The sequence below is a fragment of the Thalassophryne amazonica genome, chromosome 11 (genome assembly GCF_902500255.1).
Source record: "Thalassophryne amazonica chromosome 11, fThaAma1.1, whole genome shotgun sequence".
In the NCBI taxonomy this organism is placed as follows: domain Eukaryota; kingdom Metazoa; phylum Chordata; class Actinopteri; order Batrachoidiformes; family Batrachoididae; genus Thalassophryne; species Thalassophryne amazonica.
In genome coordinates, this window is record NC_047113.1 from 21363318 (window position 1) to 21381040 (window position 17723).

The 17723-nt window shown below is 37.7% G+C and overlaps 1 protein-coding gene across 1 annotated transcript; it reads right to left on the reverse strand.

Moving 5' to 3' along the window:
* Positions 1-6703: 6703 nt before the first annotated feature.
* Positions 6704-15456, reverse strand: si:dkey-34l15.1 (thiosulfate:glutathione sulfurtransferase). The gene is made up of 4 exons (XM_034182146.1): positions 15367-15456; positions 8103-8231; positions 7730-7892; positions 6704-6799 (listed from the first exon to the last, which is right to left on the reverse strand). Exons 1-4 carry the CDS (start codon positions 15368-15370, stop codon positions 6745-6747), a joined length of 351 nt encoding a protein of 116 aa, XP_034038037.1. The 5' UTR covers positions 15371-15456; the 3' UTR covers positions 6704-6744.
* Between the last annotated feature and the right edge of the window lie 2267 nt (positions 15457-17723).

Genomic DNA, 17723 nt, shown 5'->3' on the forward strand with positions numbered 1-17723 from the left:
TTCTACTTAGTGTGAAGCCACATTATGTGTGGCGCAAACATTTGCCAGAAATGGATCACTTTTGCCAGTTCTGGATCACGACACTCTGTGTCACTTTGGGGTCATTCCTGGCATCTGGCTGGATCCCTTCTAATGCAGAATGATACACACTGTGCCCGAGAATGTGTTTTGAACACAAAATGATAGAAATAATACTTATTAAATGAGAATTTACTTCGTTTCGAAAAGCGCCGTTATATGTTTTTACGAGCAAAAAATGAAGTGTGGAGGTGAGATTTCTCCTGAAAAAAAGTAAAAGCCCCCACATTCATGTCCATTCGTGATGTCGAGATGACCCCCAAAGTTCACATGACTCACAACTACAGACACGAGGCTGCTGCTTCAGTGATCCACAACCGGCAAATTTTCGCGTCGGAGATAAATGCACGCAGCAATTAAACAGCAAGACATAACACACTGACATTTTCTACCCAAGTAAGTAAGTATTTTCCCACTCTAGAACCAAAAAACACCGAACGGCTAACTCACTTTTGCTACGTTTTAGAGATTGTTACTTTAAAACTTGCAGGAATGAGTGAGTCAGAAAAAGCGCGCACACCGCAGACACCGGGATGTTTTGATTCCTCTGCTGATCACAAGGACGGCTGGATCCGGTTGAGCTTGTGGTCGTTTGTAGACAAAACTTCAATCTTTCCATTGGTATCAAGTACAGCAGTGATCCAGAACTGGGCAAGTGACTGTACTTTACTCCTTTACTTATTTTTCTGCCTACTTCTGACTTCTACTCATTACTTTTTCACACAAGTATCTGTACTTTCTATTCCTTACATTTTTAAAACAAACAGCCTCGTTACTCTTGGCTTCAGTTTAATGTTTATATATATATATATATTTCACGTCATGTGCGCCTGTAATCAACTTTTCTGCAGCACGGCTTTGCTTTGAACCGTGAACCAATCGAAGCAGTGGTTCGCAGATTGAAGCAATGCTTCGACCTATTGCTTCGTTTATTCTTTCTTTCTTTCGCTTAATTTTCCCCCGCTAAAACCCTAAAGAGCATACTTCTGTGAGTATTATTTACCTTTTCTATGCTAAACCGACCTGTTATGGTCTTCTGAAACAGTTGATAGATGTATTTTATAACTTAAAAACGGGAGCGACGCTAACGCGTTAGCATGTCTATGGCATTTTCAATGTTAAAACTTAGCATTAAGCAATTGCAGCCGTCATCACGTTCGGGTGCATTTGTTTTCAAATTGTAATATTTATTAAATTTATTTTTGTTTATATATTAATAATCTAATGATTATTATATACAATTTTAGAGAAACAGGCAAAAAGAACCTGAATAAAAACAACAGAAAATATAATAACAATGAACATACATACATAAATAAATAAGTGTTTCCTGTGAACACCTAGTGACTCTTACACCTCCACTTCCTCCCTGTCTTATTTAATGACAGTTTGTTTCGGTCAAACCATATTTTCAATGTGTTAATTTCTTCAGTGATTTCCTCCAGAACTATCTGCCAAACTAGAAAACTGCTGCATCCTAGTAAGAGCAGAATACTACTGGAATGAATTTGAATAAGGAAAGTTGTGTTGTTGTTTTTTTCCCTTCACTAAATGGATGCTGCACTCACTGCAGTTTATTGTCTGGAATAGTCCCAGATTGCATTTCAGAGCTTCTAGAATTGAAACATTTTTGTCCAGGTGGTGTTGGGGGGTAATTTGGGGTTTTGGGTCTTGGGACACATGTAGAACGAATCATTTTTTAATTTAAGCTTTCAATTCATATAGTGGCATCTACCTTTTTTTTTTTTTTTTTTTTTTTAAGGTTCCCTTACCAAAAAGTAGTATATGCAAGTATTTTTCAAGTACTTCTAGTTTACTTTTTATATACTTATAAGTACTATTTTTTGGTAAGGGTTACTTTATACTTTTATACTTTAAGTAGGTTTTGGAGCACATACCTTTTCACTTTTACTTGAGTATAGAGGTCAAGTTGATACTTCAACTTTTACCAATGTTTTTAAACTGCAGTATCTATACTTCTACTTAAGTAACAAATGTGTGTACTTTTGACACCACTGCAAAATAAGTAATTATGTCTAGTTAGAAACAGATGTGTAGTGTCAAAACCTAGAAGAGACACCTGTGACATTTGAAAATGTAACAGAACTGGTCTTGCATTTGGAGTGCAGCTTCAGAGAGTACACTGATCTGCTTGGCTCTGGACGTACTGCCAATCCCATCACCTGTTCCTGATACACCAATGGCCCTGTGCTCCTGACGCATGGACGGCCCCCTGTTCCTTGACGCACAAATAGCCCCCCACTTCTTGACACACTGATGTCCCCCTGCTCCTTGACACACTGACAGCTCCCTGTTCCTCGACGGACTGACGGCCCCCTGTTGGTCAATGCACTGACAGCCCCCCAACTTCTTGACACACTGATGGCTCCCTGCTCCTCGACACACTGACAGCCCCCTGCTCCTCGACACACTGACAACTCTCTGTTCCTCAACGGACTGACAGCCCCCTGTTCCTCGATTCACTGACGGCCCCCTGCTCCTCGTCACACTGACGGCCCCCTGTTCCTCGACGCATGGATGGCCCCCTGCTCGACGCACTGACGGCCCCCTGCTCCTCGACGCACTGACGGCCCCCTGCTCCTCGACACACTGACGGCCCCCTGCTCCTCGACACACTGACGGCCCCCTGTTCCTTGATGCACTAATGGCACCCACTTGTCGATACACTGACAGCCCCCTGCTCCTCAACACACTGACGGCCCCCTGTTCCTTGATGCACTAATGGCACCCACTTGTCGATACACTGACAGCCCCCTGCTCCTCAACACACTGACGACCCTGTTCCTCGACGCACGGATGGCCCCCTGTTCCTTGATGCACTAATGGCACCCACTTGTTGATACACTGACAGCCCCCTGCTCCTCAACACACTGACGACCCCGTTCTTCGACGCACGGATGGCCCCCTGCTCCTCAAAACACTGACGACCCCCTGCTCCTTGACACACTGACGGCCCCCTGTTCCTCTACGCACTGACGACCCCATTCCTTGATGCACTAATGGCACCCACTTGTCGATACACTGACAGCCCCCTGCTCCTCAACACACTGACAACCTCCTGCTGCTCGATGCACTGATGGCACCAGAACATGCTCCTGACACACTGATGGCCCCTGCTCCTTATGAGTGACCACTGACTGGGCACAATTTCTGAGCTGAAGAAAGTATTTATTTCAGATTAATATCAGAGGTTTCATCTAAATATCATGTCATCAACAATCAACATTTATTTATATACGTAGCCCTTTACAGAAACCTAAAGGTGACCAAAGTTCTTAAAAAAAAAAAATCAAGAAATAACATTCATGGGAATAATAGCAAACATACAACACATTAAAAAAAATCATATCATAAAATCAAAAATGGTACATAAAAGCAAGTGTCAGTGCGCTTAAAAAATAAGTCTTGATCAGCCCTGTGATAGACTGGTGTCCTGTCCATGGTCTAGCCCGCCTCACACCCCATTCCTTACTTGGAATAAGCAGGTATAGAAAATGGATGGCATTTCTGTGTGGAGTTTGCATGTTCTCCCTGTGTTAGTGTAGGTTCTCTCCAGGTGCTTCGGCTTACTCCCACATCCAAAGACATGCAAGTTAAGTGGATTGGAAACTTTAAATTGCCCGTAGATGTGCATGCAGGTGTGAATGTGTTTGTCTCGATGTGGTCCTGCGACAGACTGGCGTCCTGTCCAGGGTCTCGATGTGGTCCTGCGACAGATTGGCGTCCTGTCCAGGGTGTACCCCACCTCGTGCTCTATGACTGCTGGGATAGGCTCCAGCCCCCTGCAGCCCTAAATTGGACTAAGTGGTTGAAGATGAGTGAATGAGTGAGAAAAATGGATGGATGGAAGCCTTGAGCTTTAATTTAAAACGTGTTATGTCAGTAACTGTTGTGGTCTCTCCTGACCTGTCTTATGTCCTGTCAGTTGTTGTGGTGGTTTTGTGTCTTATTTAGTTGGTTTCTGAGCTAAGGGTTTTTCCTTTATATTTTAGCAATTGTTCCTTTTTTCTATACCTAAGCAAGTCCTTCCTGTTTAGTTTCTTTGCAGACATCTTGACTTTTGGTAATCATTTATGGTTTTCTTTTAGGTGCTCCTCTCCCCGGGTTCTTTGTGGTTTGGTGTGTTACTGTCAGTAAGTCCCTGTGTGTTTGTAGGGGTGGTCCTGTCACTTGGTGTTCCTCACAGCTGTTTCTCATCACAATCACCTCACTTTATCTCGTTACATATCACCATTAAGTTTGTCACTGTTCGGCTTTTAGTGGCTGAATTATTCTGGTATGTTTGGTTTGTGGTTGTAGTTCAGTTGTTGAGCATCTCCCCTGTCCTCTGTGCTGTTGCCTACTCTCCTCCTGTGTTCCTGATCATTTAGGTTGTTCTCCAGTTTTAGACTTTCTGTGTTTGATGTTCTGGACTCATTTGATACCAAGGTAAATAAACTGTTACTTCATGATCCTGTTTGGTCCCTGTCTGCAGTTTTGGGTTCAATTCCTCACAGATAATAGACTAATCCAGCTAAAATGAACCCAGTAGGCTCAGACATTTCTACACTTAAAGCCAAAAGAAAACTCATATCAACCACTTAAGAAACCTCCCCATATTCCTCTGCAGCCCTCATGCTGGACATCACCACTGTCTTCTGTTCCAAAGCAGCAGAGGAACAGTGTGCCTCAGTTCCTGATCTGATGACTCACCCTCACAATGACACCTCTGCTCCCGAAGACGCCATACCAGCTGTTGACTCTCCGATCGTCTGCTGGCCACACGGCAGTCCCCCCCAGACTTCTTATGTGTTGACTGTTCTTGTCTTTGGCTGTTTCATTTCCTGGACTAATTTGGTACCACAGAAATATTTACGTTCTACTCCTGTTTGGGCACTGTCTGCATTTTTGGGTTTAATTCATCACATATTTTAAGAGTAATAGTGCGTAAATCAGGGGGTAATGTGTTCCACAGTTTGGGGCCAGCTAACACAAAAGCAGATCATGCCAAAGCTGGTATGGACTTCTAAATAAAGCTGACCAGATGATTGAAATGCCCTGTTTTAGTTGCTGAAAGTTAAAATCTGACAGATAAGAGGGGCAAGACTAGTACTGACTTTAAAAACAAATTTCAATCTTAAAAAAAAAGATTCTAAAATGAACTGGAAGCCAGAGGAGTGAGTAAAGTACAGTGTTAAATGGAAAAGTTAGTTAAAAGAGGAGCGGCAGCATTTTGGACAAGCTGGATGTGTACAAGGGAGGATCGGTTAACACCAGCATAAAGCGTGTTACAGTCAATCAAATGTCACGGTTAGTCTGTTGTTTAAGAAATTCTTTTATACATCTAAATACTTCACAGGAGTGCAAAGGATTCTAAGACAGCTAACTATAAATAAGTGTCTACTTGTTTTGCTGGTTCTTGTGGTGAGTTTGTTCATTATATTCATAAGTGACTGATGTCTAAATAAGCAACGTGACACTGATGGTTTGGCTTAAAACTACTGATGGACTTGTCATCAACTAGTGTTGCCACTTACTGCTTTTATTTTTTTGTCATCTCACTAGTGTGACCACACACAAGCACCTCAATGTCCATTTCACAAGTTTTCTTCGCTGTCTTGGCTGTTATTTCTGTTAAGGAACACAAACAGCTTCCAAGTGGTTCTTAAACAGGTTAATTGAGGGTGTTTCTGAACACAAATGACAATGAATGTGGATGAACCTGTTGGTTTAGAATGTGTGGTAGTTACCAACAGCTTACTACTTACTGATGTGCATACGACTTGCATGCACCTGTTTGGTAAACTTTTATTCTTTTTTTTTTGTACTTGCACAAACACACACACACTAAATATTGGTTGTGTAGTGTTTAGAACCTTTTCTACGCACAGAGCTATATAATTTCAGTACACAAAACCTTCTTATTGAGAACCTTATCCCATAATATTCGTGGGCATTCAGCTCTTTCAAATACACAGCAATCACTAAAAAAAGTCATAGTAAATAAAGTATTTTATTCAGTTTTGGCACTTATAAGGTACTGTATATGTACAGACAGTTATTTTGACAGAAAGACAGCCGAGGCAAAATGTGTCAACAGGTTCAGACAACTTTATTGATCCCCAAAAGGGCAATTCATTTCACACAAAATTTCCTCAGACAAATATACAGCAGTTAATCCACAATTATTACTCATTGAACGTAATAATGGTACACATCAAAATTAAAACAAACGCATATATACACTTGATTGTTTATGTATGCTAAACTTTGAAACAGTCCGTTTTCCAAATTGAGGAAATGTGAGTGTGGAGGGGCTGCAGTAACACGTCGTTGCGCAACCATCTTGGGGGGAACGGGGAGCTGCGCTGTGCCCCAGAGGGGGAAGGGAGTGGTGTGATTGGGGGCTGGGTTGGGGTGGGGAGTGGGGACAGGAACACAAAGGAGGGGGTAGGGGGCGTGGGAGCATGCGTATCACTCTTTGTCCATGTGTGAGTGGCAAATGAGTTAAGTTTATGTCAGTTTCTGTCCGTGTGTGCTGGAGTTGCAGAAAGATAAGAAGGAAAGTATAAATAAAAACAAATCTATGATATTTACTTCTTGTTTTCTTCATTTAGCTTTAATATTTGTCCTTTAGATAAAGTATATTTAGCACTCCAGCACAATTTATTTGCCTTCCTTCTCAGACCACTCCTTGTATCCTCCAGCATAATTACGTGCACTGAAAAAAAAGACAAAGACAGAAATAAAACAAGTTGTTACTACACACAAATTACTATATTACTTTCTTGTAATACTTGAGTAGCACATGTAGACATCCAGTGATTGTAGCAAATAGAGTTGTCAAATCAGCCTCTGCAGTGCAACATGAATTATAAGTATCCGGTTGTTAAGCTCAGACGTAACGCATCACGTGATAAATCTGTTTCTGGGTCCAAAGACCTGCAAGTTTACAATTAAAGTTATGTCTGTATGATCCTTTTAAGGATCTACAGTTTAAGTTTAGTTTGTGTTTACAGTGTGCGCAAACCTCAGTCCCTACCTCCGTTAACCGCATTCGTCTGTTTCTAAGGTAAGAACACTTAATAAAACTTTTTTCTTTTACTTTATATATTTTATTATGCATGGGTAAAAATACATGTCTGTTTGTTAATAAAAAATGTCTTTATTACAGTAAACAGGACATTAAAGTGCAAACTTCACTTTTCCCCCGAACAACATGAACAGGAAGCGATCGCGGCTCACAGAAACTCCCACTGAAAATAACAGAGAAACGACCTGAGCTTCTGGCATTTTCACATAAAACAAACGCAATAACAATATCTAAAAACCCAGTTAATATATCCAGGAGAGTTTTAGGCACAATATAGAAAGTGTTTTATGTTGCAATGTTAATGCTGTTGTCCGTGTGCAATGGTTTAAGTGCAGCCTGATCACAGCGTTTCAGTGCAGTTCTCAATGTTAATGGCAGTGCGCCTTTTTTGTTTGGAGCCGGAAGTTGAAAATCACATGATGCGTTACGTCACACTTAACAACCAGATTAAAAAGCGAAGTTCATCAATGATAAGACTAAGAGTTCAGGTTTGGATACACTATGCTTGAGAGTAAAGCAGGCTGTGTGTATTTCACATGTAACCAGCATCTCATTTACTTTGTGTATCCCAGTTCATGGGCCATGTCTGTGGCCAGTCCCCCTCGCTTTCCCATGTGGCAGTGAAACACCAGATTTGGGGCATCCTTCAGTGGCTTAGTTATTCCATATTTGGCCTTGAATTCCTCTGGATCTAGTTCAAAAGCAGTCTTCACAGTATCAACTAAAACAGGAACGGTGAAAGATCGTGAGACATCTTTGATTTAGATAACAAATTTGTGGAATAAGAAAAAAATTATATATTTGTAACAAAATGTGATTGTGCTGAAAGTTAATAAACTGTCCAGATGCAAACGTGAAGTAATATTACAGAGCCGATGTTAAATACTTCCATTATTTTTAATTTGTGGAAATTAATTTGAAAGAACCTCACCTGGGACGTGAATAGATCCTGGAATTTGTCCTTTAGCCACTTCTTCCTTGGAGCGGACATCAATCAGAATTGGTTTCTGGTTACTTTTCAGAAGCACTTTGAGAGCTTCATATGAGATTTGTTTCTTATCTAGAAAAGGGAAGAAGGTAACAATAAATAAACAAGAAAAATCTGAGATTTCTGATGTCCGCTAATCCGGATCTGAATCACCTCCAAAATTCAGTGGAGTCTTCCATGCCCTAATATCTATCTGTGGTACAAATTTGGTGAGAATCTGAAGTATTTTTTTTTTTTTTACACATAGTGCTTCAAAGCCTATATAAGGTGAAATCTTGATCCAGAATCTGGATCCAGATCACCTCCAAAATTTAATGGAGTCTTCCATGGCCTAATAGTATCTGTGGTGAAAATTTTGTCAAAATCCATGAAGTAGTTTTGATGTAATCCTGCAAACAGACAGACAGACAAACAAATAAACACAGATGATTTTATTACAGCTTTGGTGGAAATAATATATAAAAACAGACCAAGTGTTTACCTATGGCTGAGAAACCATGGGGATGAAGTGAAATGAGACATTAACGGGTAAAGCAGCCAGTCATTATTAACAGTGATATTCCAAAGAATGACACCTACAGTTTGTGTTCTGGGTCACCCTGCTCAGCGTGCTGCTCTCGTTGGAGCAACATCTCTGCTACTTTTGCATTGTGGGAAAGCTCGCTGGACTACTTTCACCTGACCCAGCGCTGAATTTCCCGACATGAGAAGATGCTGCTGGATGAGTGTGAGTACTGACTTACAATCATTTAGGCGTAGAAACACACGAGATACACAAGTTCTTGTACCAAATATACTCCTGATGTTTTTGTTACCCATGAAAATGCACTGTCATCACAGGTCTGGGAACTACTTTTTGCACAGGAATTCATCAAGCACTTAGGCTGCGGGTGCGCACTAACACAGAATACCCAGAAACTGGTTAGGTGAGTAAGATCAGTTTTCAAATCATAGAACATTTAATTCATGTAATTATCTACCTTTCTGCGAAGTCTGGTGGTGATTGAAGCCTTCACATGCATATTTGTATGATCCTCCAAAACCGATGTTGAGTCACCAAGACGGCGGACATAGCGAAATTGACAGTTTTTTTTTTAGCTTGGAAACTAATGTCAGAAAAGTGTTTACACGGCAGATCATTGCAAATCACACGTTTAAATGAGATAATAATTAGGTTTGACAGAGTATCATCATTTTGAGATGCAGTGGTGTCAAAAGTACACACATTTGTTACTTAAGTAGAAGTATAGATACTGCAGTTTAAAAACACTCTGGTAAAAGTTGAAGTATCAACTTGACCGCTTTACTCAAGTAAAAGTGAAAAAGTATGTGCTCCAAAACCTACTTAAAGTATAAAACTATAAAGTAACCTTAAAAAAAAAAAAAGGTAGATGCCACTATATGAATTGAAAGCTTAATTTAAAAACTGATTCGTTCTACATATGGCCCAAGACCCAAAACCCAAAATCACCCCCCAACACCACCTGCACAAAAATGTTTCAATTCTAGAAGCTCTGAAATGCAATCTGGGACTATTCCAGACAATAAACTGCAGTGAGTGCAGCATCCATTTAGTGAGGAAAAAAACCGCACAACTTTCCTTATTCAAATTCATTCTGCTCTTACTAGGATGCAGCAGTTTTCTAGTTTGGCAGATAGAGGGGAGGCCAGCGAGCAGGAGGCCAGCTCAGTGGAACAACAGGTGGCTGACTTCCTGCAATCTAAAGGTATTCAAATGGACTGTAATAACATTGAAGCGTGCCACCCCCTGCCCAGGAGAGAGGATGGAGACAAGCGAGCAGTTATAATGAGGTTTGTCAACAGAAAACATAAAATGGCATTGTTAAAACAGGGACGGAAACTTAAAAGGAACAAACATATTCATCAATGAACATCTGACCAAAAGAAACGCAGACATCGCCAGGAAAGCTCGTTTCTTAAAAAAGCAGGGAAAAATTCAACAGACATCGACATCCAACTGCAAAACATTTATCAAATTGAATGGAACACCAGAACAAGCGAAGGTTATGGTAATCAGGAACATCGAGGATCTGGACAAATACGACCAATAAGGTATGAGGACAAAAAACACATCACAACACCATGACACAGAACAGAGGAACCTATTCATCTACTACATCATCTACATCTGGAGACAAGAAGGATATAACTCAAAGGATTGCTGATCATGGAAAAGTAGAACTGAGAACATTTAAATACACTGACCACAATGTACTGGACTTGGAGCACGATATAGACCCGGACAATAATTTCTTCTCAAATATCAATGACAGTTGTTGCTATTATACAGATGAACAGTTAATCGGATCATTAAAACGGATAACAAATTATCAATAATCCATTTCAACAGCAGAAGTCTATATGCAAACTTAACAACATTAAAGAATATTTAAGTCAATTTAAAAAAATATTTAACATAATTGCTATATCAGAAACATGGATCAATGAAGATAAAGGAATGGATTTTGAACTGGATGGATATGAATTTAATTGTGTAAACAGAAAGAATAAGAGTGGAGGAGGAGTGGCTGTGTATGTGGATAAGAACATGGATTATAAAATAGTAGACAATATGACAACTGTGATTGATAACTTATTAGAATGTATAACTATTGAAATATGTGAAGAAAAAAGCAAAAATGTATTAGTCAGCTAAGCGCCTTGGGGCAACTGTTTGTTGTGATTTGGCGCTATATAAAAAAAAAATTGATTGATTGATTGATATATAGAGCACCAGGATCTAGTATTGAAACATTCACTGACTGTATGGGAAAAATGTTCTCAAAAACTAATCAAAAAACTGTGTTCATTTGTGGTGACTTAAATATTGATCTGCTCAATCCAAATAAACATAAAATAACAGATGAATTTATCAGTATAATGTACAGTATGAGTTTATATCCAAAAATCACCAGGCCAAGCAGAATTACATCCCATAGTGCTACCTTAATTGATAATATATTCAGCAATGATATTGAGAATAACACTGAGTGGATTATTAATCAATGACATTAGTGATCATCTACCAGTTTTCATCGTTTATAATAGAAACCATCGGCGCAATCAGCCAGAGGAGAAAATAAAATACAGGCGAGTGCGGACAGAGGAAAACATGAACACACTAAAGAAGGATTTACAGGAGCAAAACTGGGAAAAGGTATACAGTGAAAGTGATGTTGATAGCGCATATGAAACTTTTTTACAAATATTTACATCATTATATGATAAAAAATTGTCCAATTAAACAAGACTACAGAAAACAAAAAATCCAAGCTCAACCATGGATGACGAAAGGGTTACGAAATGCATGTAATAAGAAAAATACACTGTATAGAGAATTCATAAAACTAAAGACTAAAGAGGCAGAAAATAGATATAAGAAATACAAAAATAGATTAACTAATATTATACGGGTATGTAGGAAGGAATATTATAGTAACATATTATATAATAACAAAAACAATATTAAAGGAATATGGGATATATAATAGCATTATCAAAATGGTAATAAAAAACAGAGTTACCCTCAGTATTTCATTGATAATAATGTCAAGAAGGAAAATAAGGATGAGGTAGTCAATGGTTTTAATAATTTTTTTTGTAAATATTGGACCAAGCTTGGCAGAAAAAATTCCCAATTCCCAACCTGAGGATTGGGATAATAATCTCATAGAAAGAAATCCCTGTTCAATGTTCCTCACAGCAGTGGATGGAAAAGAAATTATAGACATTGTGAATAATTGTAAATATAAAACATCTACCGATTTAAATGAAATTGATATGGTGGTGGTAAAACAGGTCATTGAATGGATTGTAGAACCATTAACATACATCTGTAACTTATTTCAAACTGGTAAATTTCCCAATCAAATGAAAATAGCTAAGGTTGTGCCGCTGTATAAGACTGGGGATAGACACCACTTCACAAATTATAGACCTGTTTCTTTGCTTCCACAATTTTCCAAATTATTAGAAAAGTTATTCAATAATAGATTAGACAAATTCATAAATAAACATAAATTACTTACTGATAGTCAATATGGATTCAGAGCACATAGTTCAACATCACTTGCATTAATAGAATCAGTTGAGGAGATTACAAACGCCATAGACCACAAATTACATTCAGTTGGAATATTTATAGACCTTAAAAAGGCTTTTGATACAATCAATCATGACATATTAATCAGTAAACTTGAACAGTATGGGATTAGGGGGTTGGTGTTGCACTGGGTGAGAAGCTACTTAAGTAACAGAAAACAGTTTGTGAAGTTGGGGGAATATACATCATCATGCTTGGACAATGCTTGTGGCGTCCCACAGGGGTCAGTATTGGGTCCAAAACTGTTTCTAATTTATATAAATGATATTGTCAATGTTTCCAAAATATTAAAATTAGTATTATTTGCAGATGACACAAGCATTTTTGTTCAGGGGGGGATTTGCAGGAGTTACTGAGGAGGATCAGTATAGAAATGGGAAAATTGAAAATATGGTTTGACAGAAACAAATTATCATTAAACTTAAGTAAAACAAAATACATGTTATTTGGCTATTGTAATACAGACATACAGGTTCAGTTACAAGTCGAGGGGGTAGATATTGAAAGGGTACATGAAAATAAGTTTCTGGGGGTGATAATAGATGATAAGATAAACTGGAAGACTCATATAAAACATATACAAAGTAAACTGTCAAGAAGCATTTCAGTTCTAAACAAAGCGAAACATTCTGGACCACAACTCACTCCGCATTCTTTACTGCTCACTGGTTTTACCATATTTACAGTACTGTGCAGAGGTATGGGGTAATACTTATAAAGGTACAACACAATCACTATCAGTAATGCAGAAAAGAGCTATAAGAATTATTCATAATACTGGCTATAGAGATCACACAAATCCACTATTTTTACAATCCAAATTCTTAAAATTCACAGACTTGGTTCATTTTCAAACAGTACAAATCGTGTATAAAGCAATAAACAATTTACTTCCAGCAATATTAAAAATATGTTTTTTAACAGATCAGGGGATTGCAGTCTGAGGGGGAAATTTAATTTAAAGCATCAGTGGGCACGAACAACATTAAAAGGTTTCTGTATTTCTGTCTGTGGGGTGAGGATGTGGAACAGATTGGGAGTGGGGCTCAAGCAATGTCCAAGCATGAACCAGTTCAAACAGCGGTACAAAAATATGTTTTTTTCTAGGTATAGGGAGGAGGAAGGGTAATGAGGGTTGGGGTGTTTTTGTTTTTTGCTTCGGCTTGTAAATATATAGTATTTTGTATGTAAGTAGGTATGTGTAGGTGTATATGTGTGTATGTATGTTGATATATATATATATATATATATATATATATATATTGATATCGGTTTAGGTGTGTAGGAATCTATGTGTATATGTGGCAAAGGGTATTACTGGTTGTGGGGAAGAAGGGGTAGGGAAAAATAAGCTGATGCTTCACCCTACCCCTTTTCGGACATGTTGGGTACACAGTAGGAACTTTTTTGTTGTTGTCTTTACTGATCTATCTTGTAATTGTTGTTGTATCAAATGTTCGAAATAAACAGTTTTCATTCATTAATTCATTCATTCATTCATAGTTCTGGAGGAAATCACTGAAGAAATTAACAAATTGAAAATATGGTTTGACCGAAACAAACTGTCATTAAATAAGACAGGGATGAAGTGGAGGTATAAGAGTCACTAGGTGTTCACAGGAAACACTTATTTATTTATGTATGTATGTATTTATTTATGTATGTTCATTGTTAGTTGCTTTTATATTTTCTGTTGTTTTTATTCAGGTTCTTTTTGCCTGTTTCTCTAAAATTGTATATAATAATCATTAGATTATTAATATATAAACAAAAATAAATTTAATAAATATTACAATTTGAAAACAAATGCACCCGAACGTGATGACGGCTGCAATTGCTTAATGCTAAGTTTTAACATTGAGAATGCCATAGACATGCTAACGCATTAGCGTCGCTCCCGTTTTTAAGTTATAAAATACATCTATCAACTGTTTCAGAAGACCATAACAGGTCGGTTTAACATAGAAAAGGTAAATAATACTCACAGAAGTATGCTCTTTAGGGTTTTAGTGGGGGAAAATTAAGTGAAAGAAAGAAAGAATAAACGAAGCAATGGGTCGAAGCATTGCTTCAATCTGCGAACCACTGCTTCGATTGGTTCACGGTTCAAAGCAAAGCCGTGCTGCAGAAAGTTGATGACCATGCGCACATGACGTGAATATAAATATAAACATGAAACTGAAGCCAAGATAACGAGGCTGTTTGTTTTAAAAATGTAAGGAATAGAAAGTACAGATACTTGTGTGAAAAGTAATGAGTAGAAGGTCAGAAGTAGTGCAGAAAATAAGTAATGGAGTAAGTATAGATACCTAAAAGTGTACTTAAGTACAGTAACGAAGTATTTGTACTTCGTTACTTGACACCTCTGTTGAGATGACACACGATCACAGCTTTCTGTCGTTTTTCATTTATGAACACAGATGTAAATTAGATGTAAATTCAGAGCTTCAAATGATCATAAATGTCTTCATATTTGACACAGAACAAATAGTTGAAACCCATTCTGAAGGTCTTTTTATGCTCTTTCCAACCACACGGTTACAGTTCTGTTACAGTTCCTTTGACCTAAATTTTGTTTTTCATGCATGCACTTTGTTGAAATTTTTGTCTACATTCTGGCTTAATTTTTTCCCCACATTTGCTCAGTTAAATATCATACATAGATACATAATGGTTTGTCATAGACTCAGCCGACTTGTATAACAGCTTATTTGTTGTTTTAGCCTGGATACATACGTTCCTCTGCCGGCACAGACGTCTTCTGGGAGGACTTGAATAGTTTCTTTTTGTGCTGAGTCATTCCAGTGTCATAAGATCCATAGTTACAAACAAAAGCTCTTTTAAAAAAAATACTTTTAAAGACATTTGTGTATAACAAAGCGAACATTGCCCCACAACAATTAAGAAAATGTGTGAAAATACTTTAGAGACATTGTGTGTAGGATGTTTAAACCATTAAACTATTTCCTGTTTGAGCAAGTATGTTCATTCACAAACTGAGCATCAATCTTAAAGCATGACAAATGTTCAAAGAATGACCAGCATGCTAACATTAAACACCTATAACGTCATGTGTTCACTCACCCATGCCGCTTGTGTGTTCGTATGTGTGGTTATTTCATGAAAATGAGAAAAAAAAAGTTGCAATCTTTAGGACAAATCATTCGCTGAGACATCAAAAGAAGGCGGGACTTACCTGCCTCAATTCCAGCTATTGGTCAAAAGGTCTCTTCAGAGGCGGCATTGTTTTACAAGATTTTCAAAATAAAATTTATATGTTTCCTGCTAAATGTTTCCTGTTGTGGTGTGCTTTAACATTTTCTTTGCTTTGTGAAAATAATTTAATTAAACGCTGCGTCACAGTGTTTTGCAATTTAAAAAAAAAAAATTTCATTAAATACTGCCTCTGTCCATTTGCATTCATTGTTTTTGAAAATGTAGTACAGTAAAACTCACAGGTGGACCAGCGAATTTTGTCCGTTATGATCAAAATCTGGTATATGCATAAAAGGGGAACAAAATCTGTTGTATGTATAAAACGGGAAAAATCTGTTATATGTATAAAACGGACAAAATCTGTTATATGTATGTATCGGATTAGTTACAGTCAGGAGGCGCCATCTCCAATTAGGCTCACGTATTTCCTTGATTAAATGCCTGACCTTGAATAAGTGCCGGGAATTATATGCATTAAAAAGGATTACATTTAGTCAAGTCACTGTTTTTTCTAAGTGCCCTGTGGAGTGGTACCTTAAAATCCTAAAGCCTGATTTACGCTTCTCCAGCTCCGTAAGTCTGTAGCTATGCAATGATGTTGAAGTGCAAGTGACTCAATAAAACTATGTATTATAACAGAAGTAGAGAGACTGGAATGCTAACTCAAGAGCTCGTTCCATTGAGTTCTGTTTGTAAGCTTGCAACCCCGAGATTTCATCCACTCGGCAGCAGGAGTTGGGGTAATTCACTTCCGGTCATTTGCCAGCAATAAAACCAAGATGTGCTTTTAAAGCACAGTTTCTTGTGTTTTTTTTTGTTTGTTTGTTTGTTTGTTTGTTTTTTGCCATGGATTAAGCAAGTTATCCCCTTGAAGTATGTTCAAAGTGTAGCTTGAATGAAGTTCTTGTTCATTTTAAATCATATTCAGAACAAAATTTGATAATATTATTGATAAGAGCAAGTGGTCAATAATCATTAATTATTCATAAAACGTGTTTAAAAATACAATAAAAGCACACACACCATTCATCATTTCAAAACGCATCATAGCAAAACTCAAATATAACCATGTAAAACTCATAAATCGCACAGTAAAAGTCATCAAACACCATAATAAAATCATCAATCAATAAAAATCAAACACCATAAAATAATCACAGTATTCCTTTGAAGTAATAACACTTGGAGCATTTACCACATGATGAAGAAGGCTGTTCCACAAAGTTACCACTAAATATAAAATATTTTCTTGAGTCATATCTTCATATTTGCACCTCAGAAATGTGAGAGTGACCTCTCAAACATACATACATACATGGGTACGGGCACTTATGTCCTTTGATCATATTGTATGAAAAACAGAAAAAAGGGGAAATTTCACACTTTTAAAGTTATCTTTACAATGAAAGTGTGTTAAGAAATTTGTTCTAGTAGTCTATGATGACTTTTTCACCTTTTTTCAGCATCATTATATGCAAATATTGCCGTTTTGTGCTTGTCCCACACCCAGACTTTTGATCTTCAATGATAAAAATGAATGGTAAAGAAGCATTTTTCCTAATGTTTTAAAATATCTCTGCATAAAATATCAGTAAAATAATCAAAACATAATTGGGGCATTCAATGTCATACAACTGTTGTGATTTTTTTTAAACAATATATATATATATATATATAGGGGGATTTTAGTCAGTTCAACAGCAACATACAGAGAGATGTGTGCGATATCAGAAGGTTGCCAGCCTCACTGCAGCAATGTCTATTTTTTCCCAGGATTTCAAAGAAATATTGGCTGGCATCAATCTTGGAGATCCTGATATTGTTCCAGAAGAAGAACGTTCTTTTGCTGAACAACAAAACTCTGTTAAAAACAATTCACATTTTATTTTCAGTCATAAATTATTTCAATACCACTGAGGTATCACACAGTCAATATGATAAAATATGCATCATTTATTTCAGTCCACACAAATCAAAGAAAATATGAGCAGCATCATGAAGGATCTGACTCATGCCTTCAGTTTCTATCAAGCTGCCAAAACTGTGGAAAAATCACCAGCAAGCCCAGCGGGTTTGTATGATGTTACAAAACTACATGAAAGTTTTGTAGTTCAAAACTGTGAACTAGTTGTTGCATCATGAAGACATCCACGATATCTGGGATCAACCGCGAGGCCTCATAGGCTGCATTCTACCAGACGGCAACTGACAGGAGGACGCAGGTG

Excerpts from the sequence above, each read along its gene's own strand:
- si:dkey-34l15.1 (XM_034182146.1), bottom strand. Across the intron at positions 7,893-8,102 it reads AGGATCTATTCACGTCCCAG|TTGATACTGTGAAGACTGCT; the intron begins GTGAGGTTCTTT and ends TTCCTGTTTTAG. Across the intron at positions 6,800-7,729 it reads CATGAACTGGGATACACAAA|TGCACGTAATTATGCTGGAG; the intron begins GTAAATGAGATG and ends CTTTTTTTTCAG.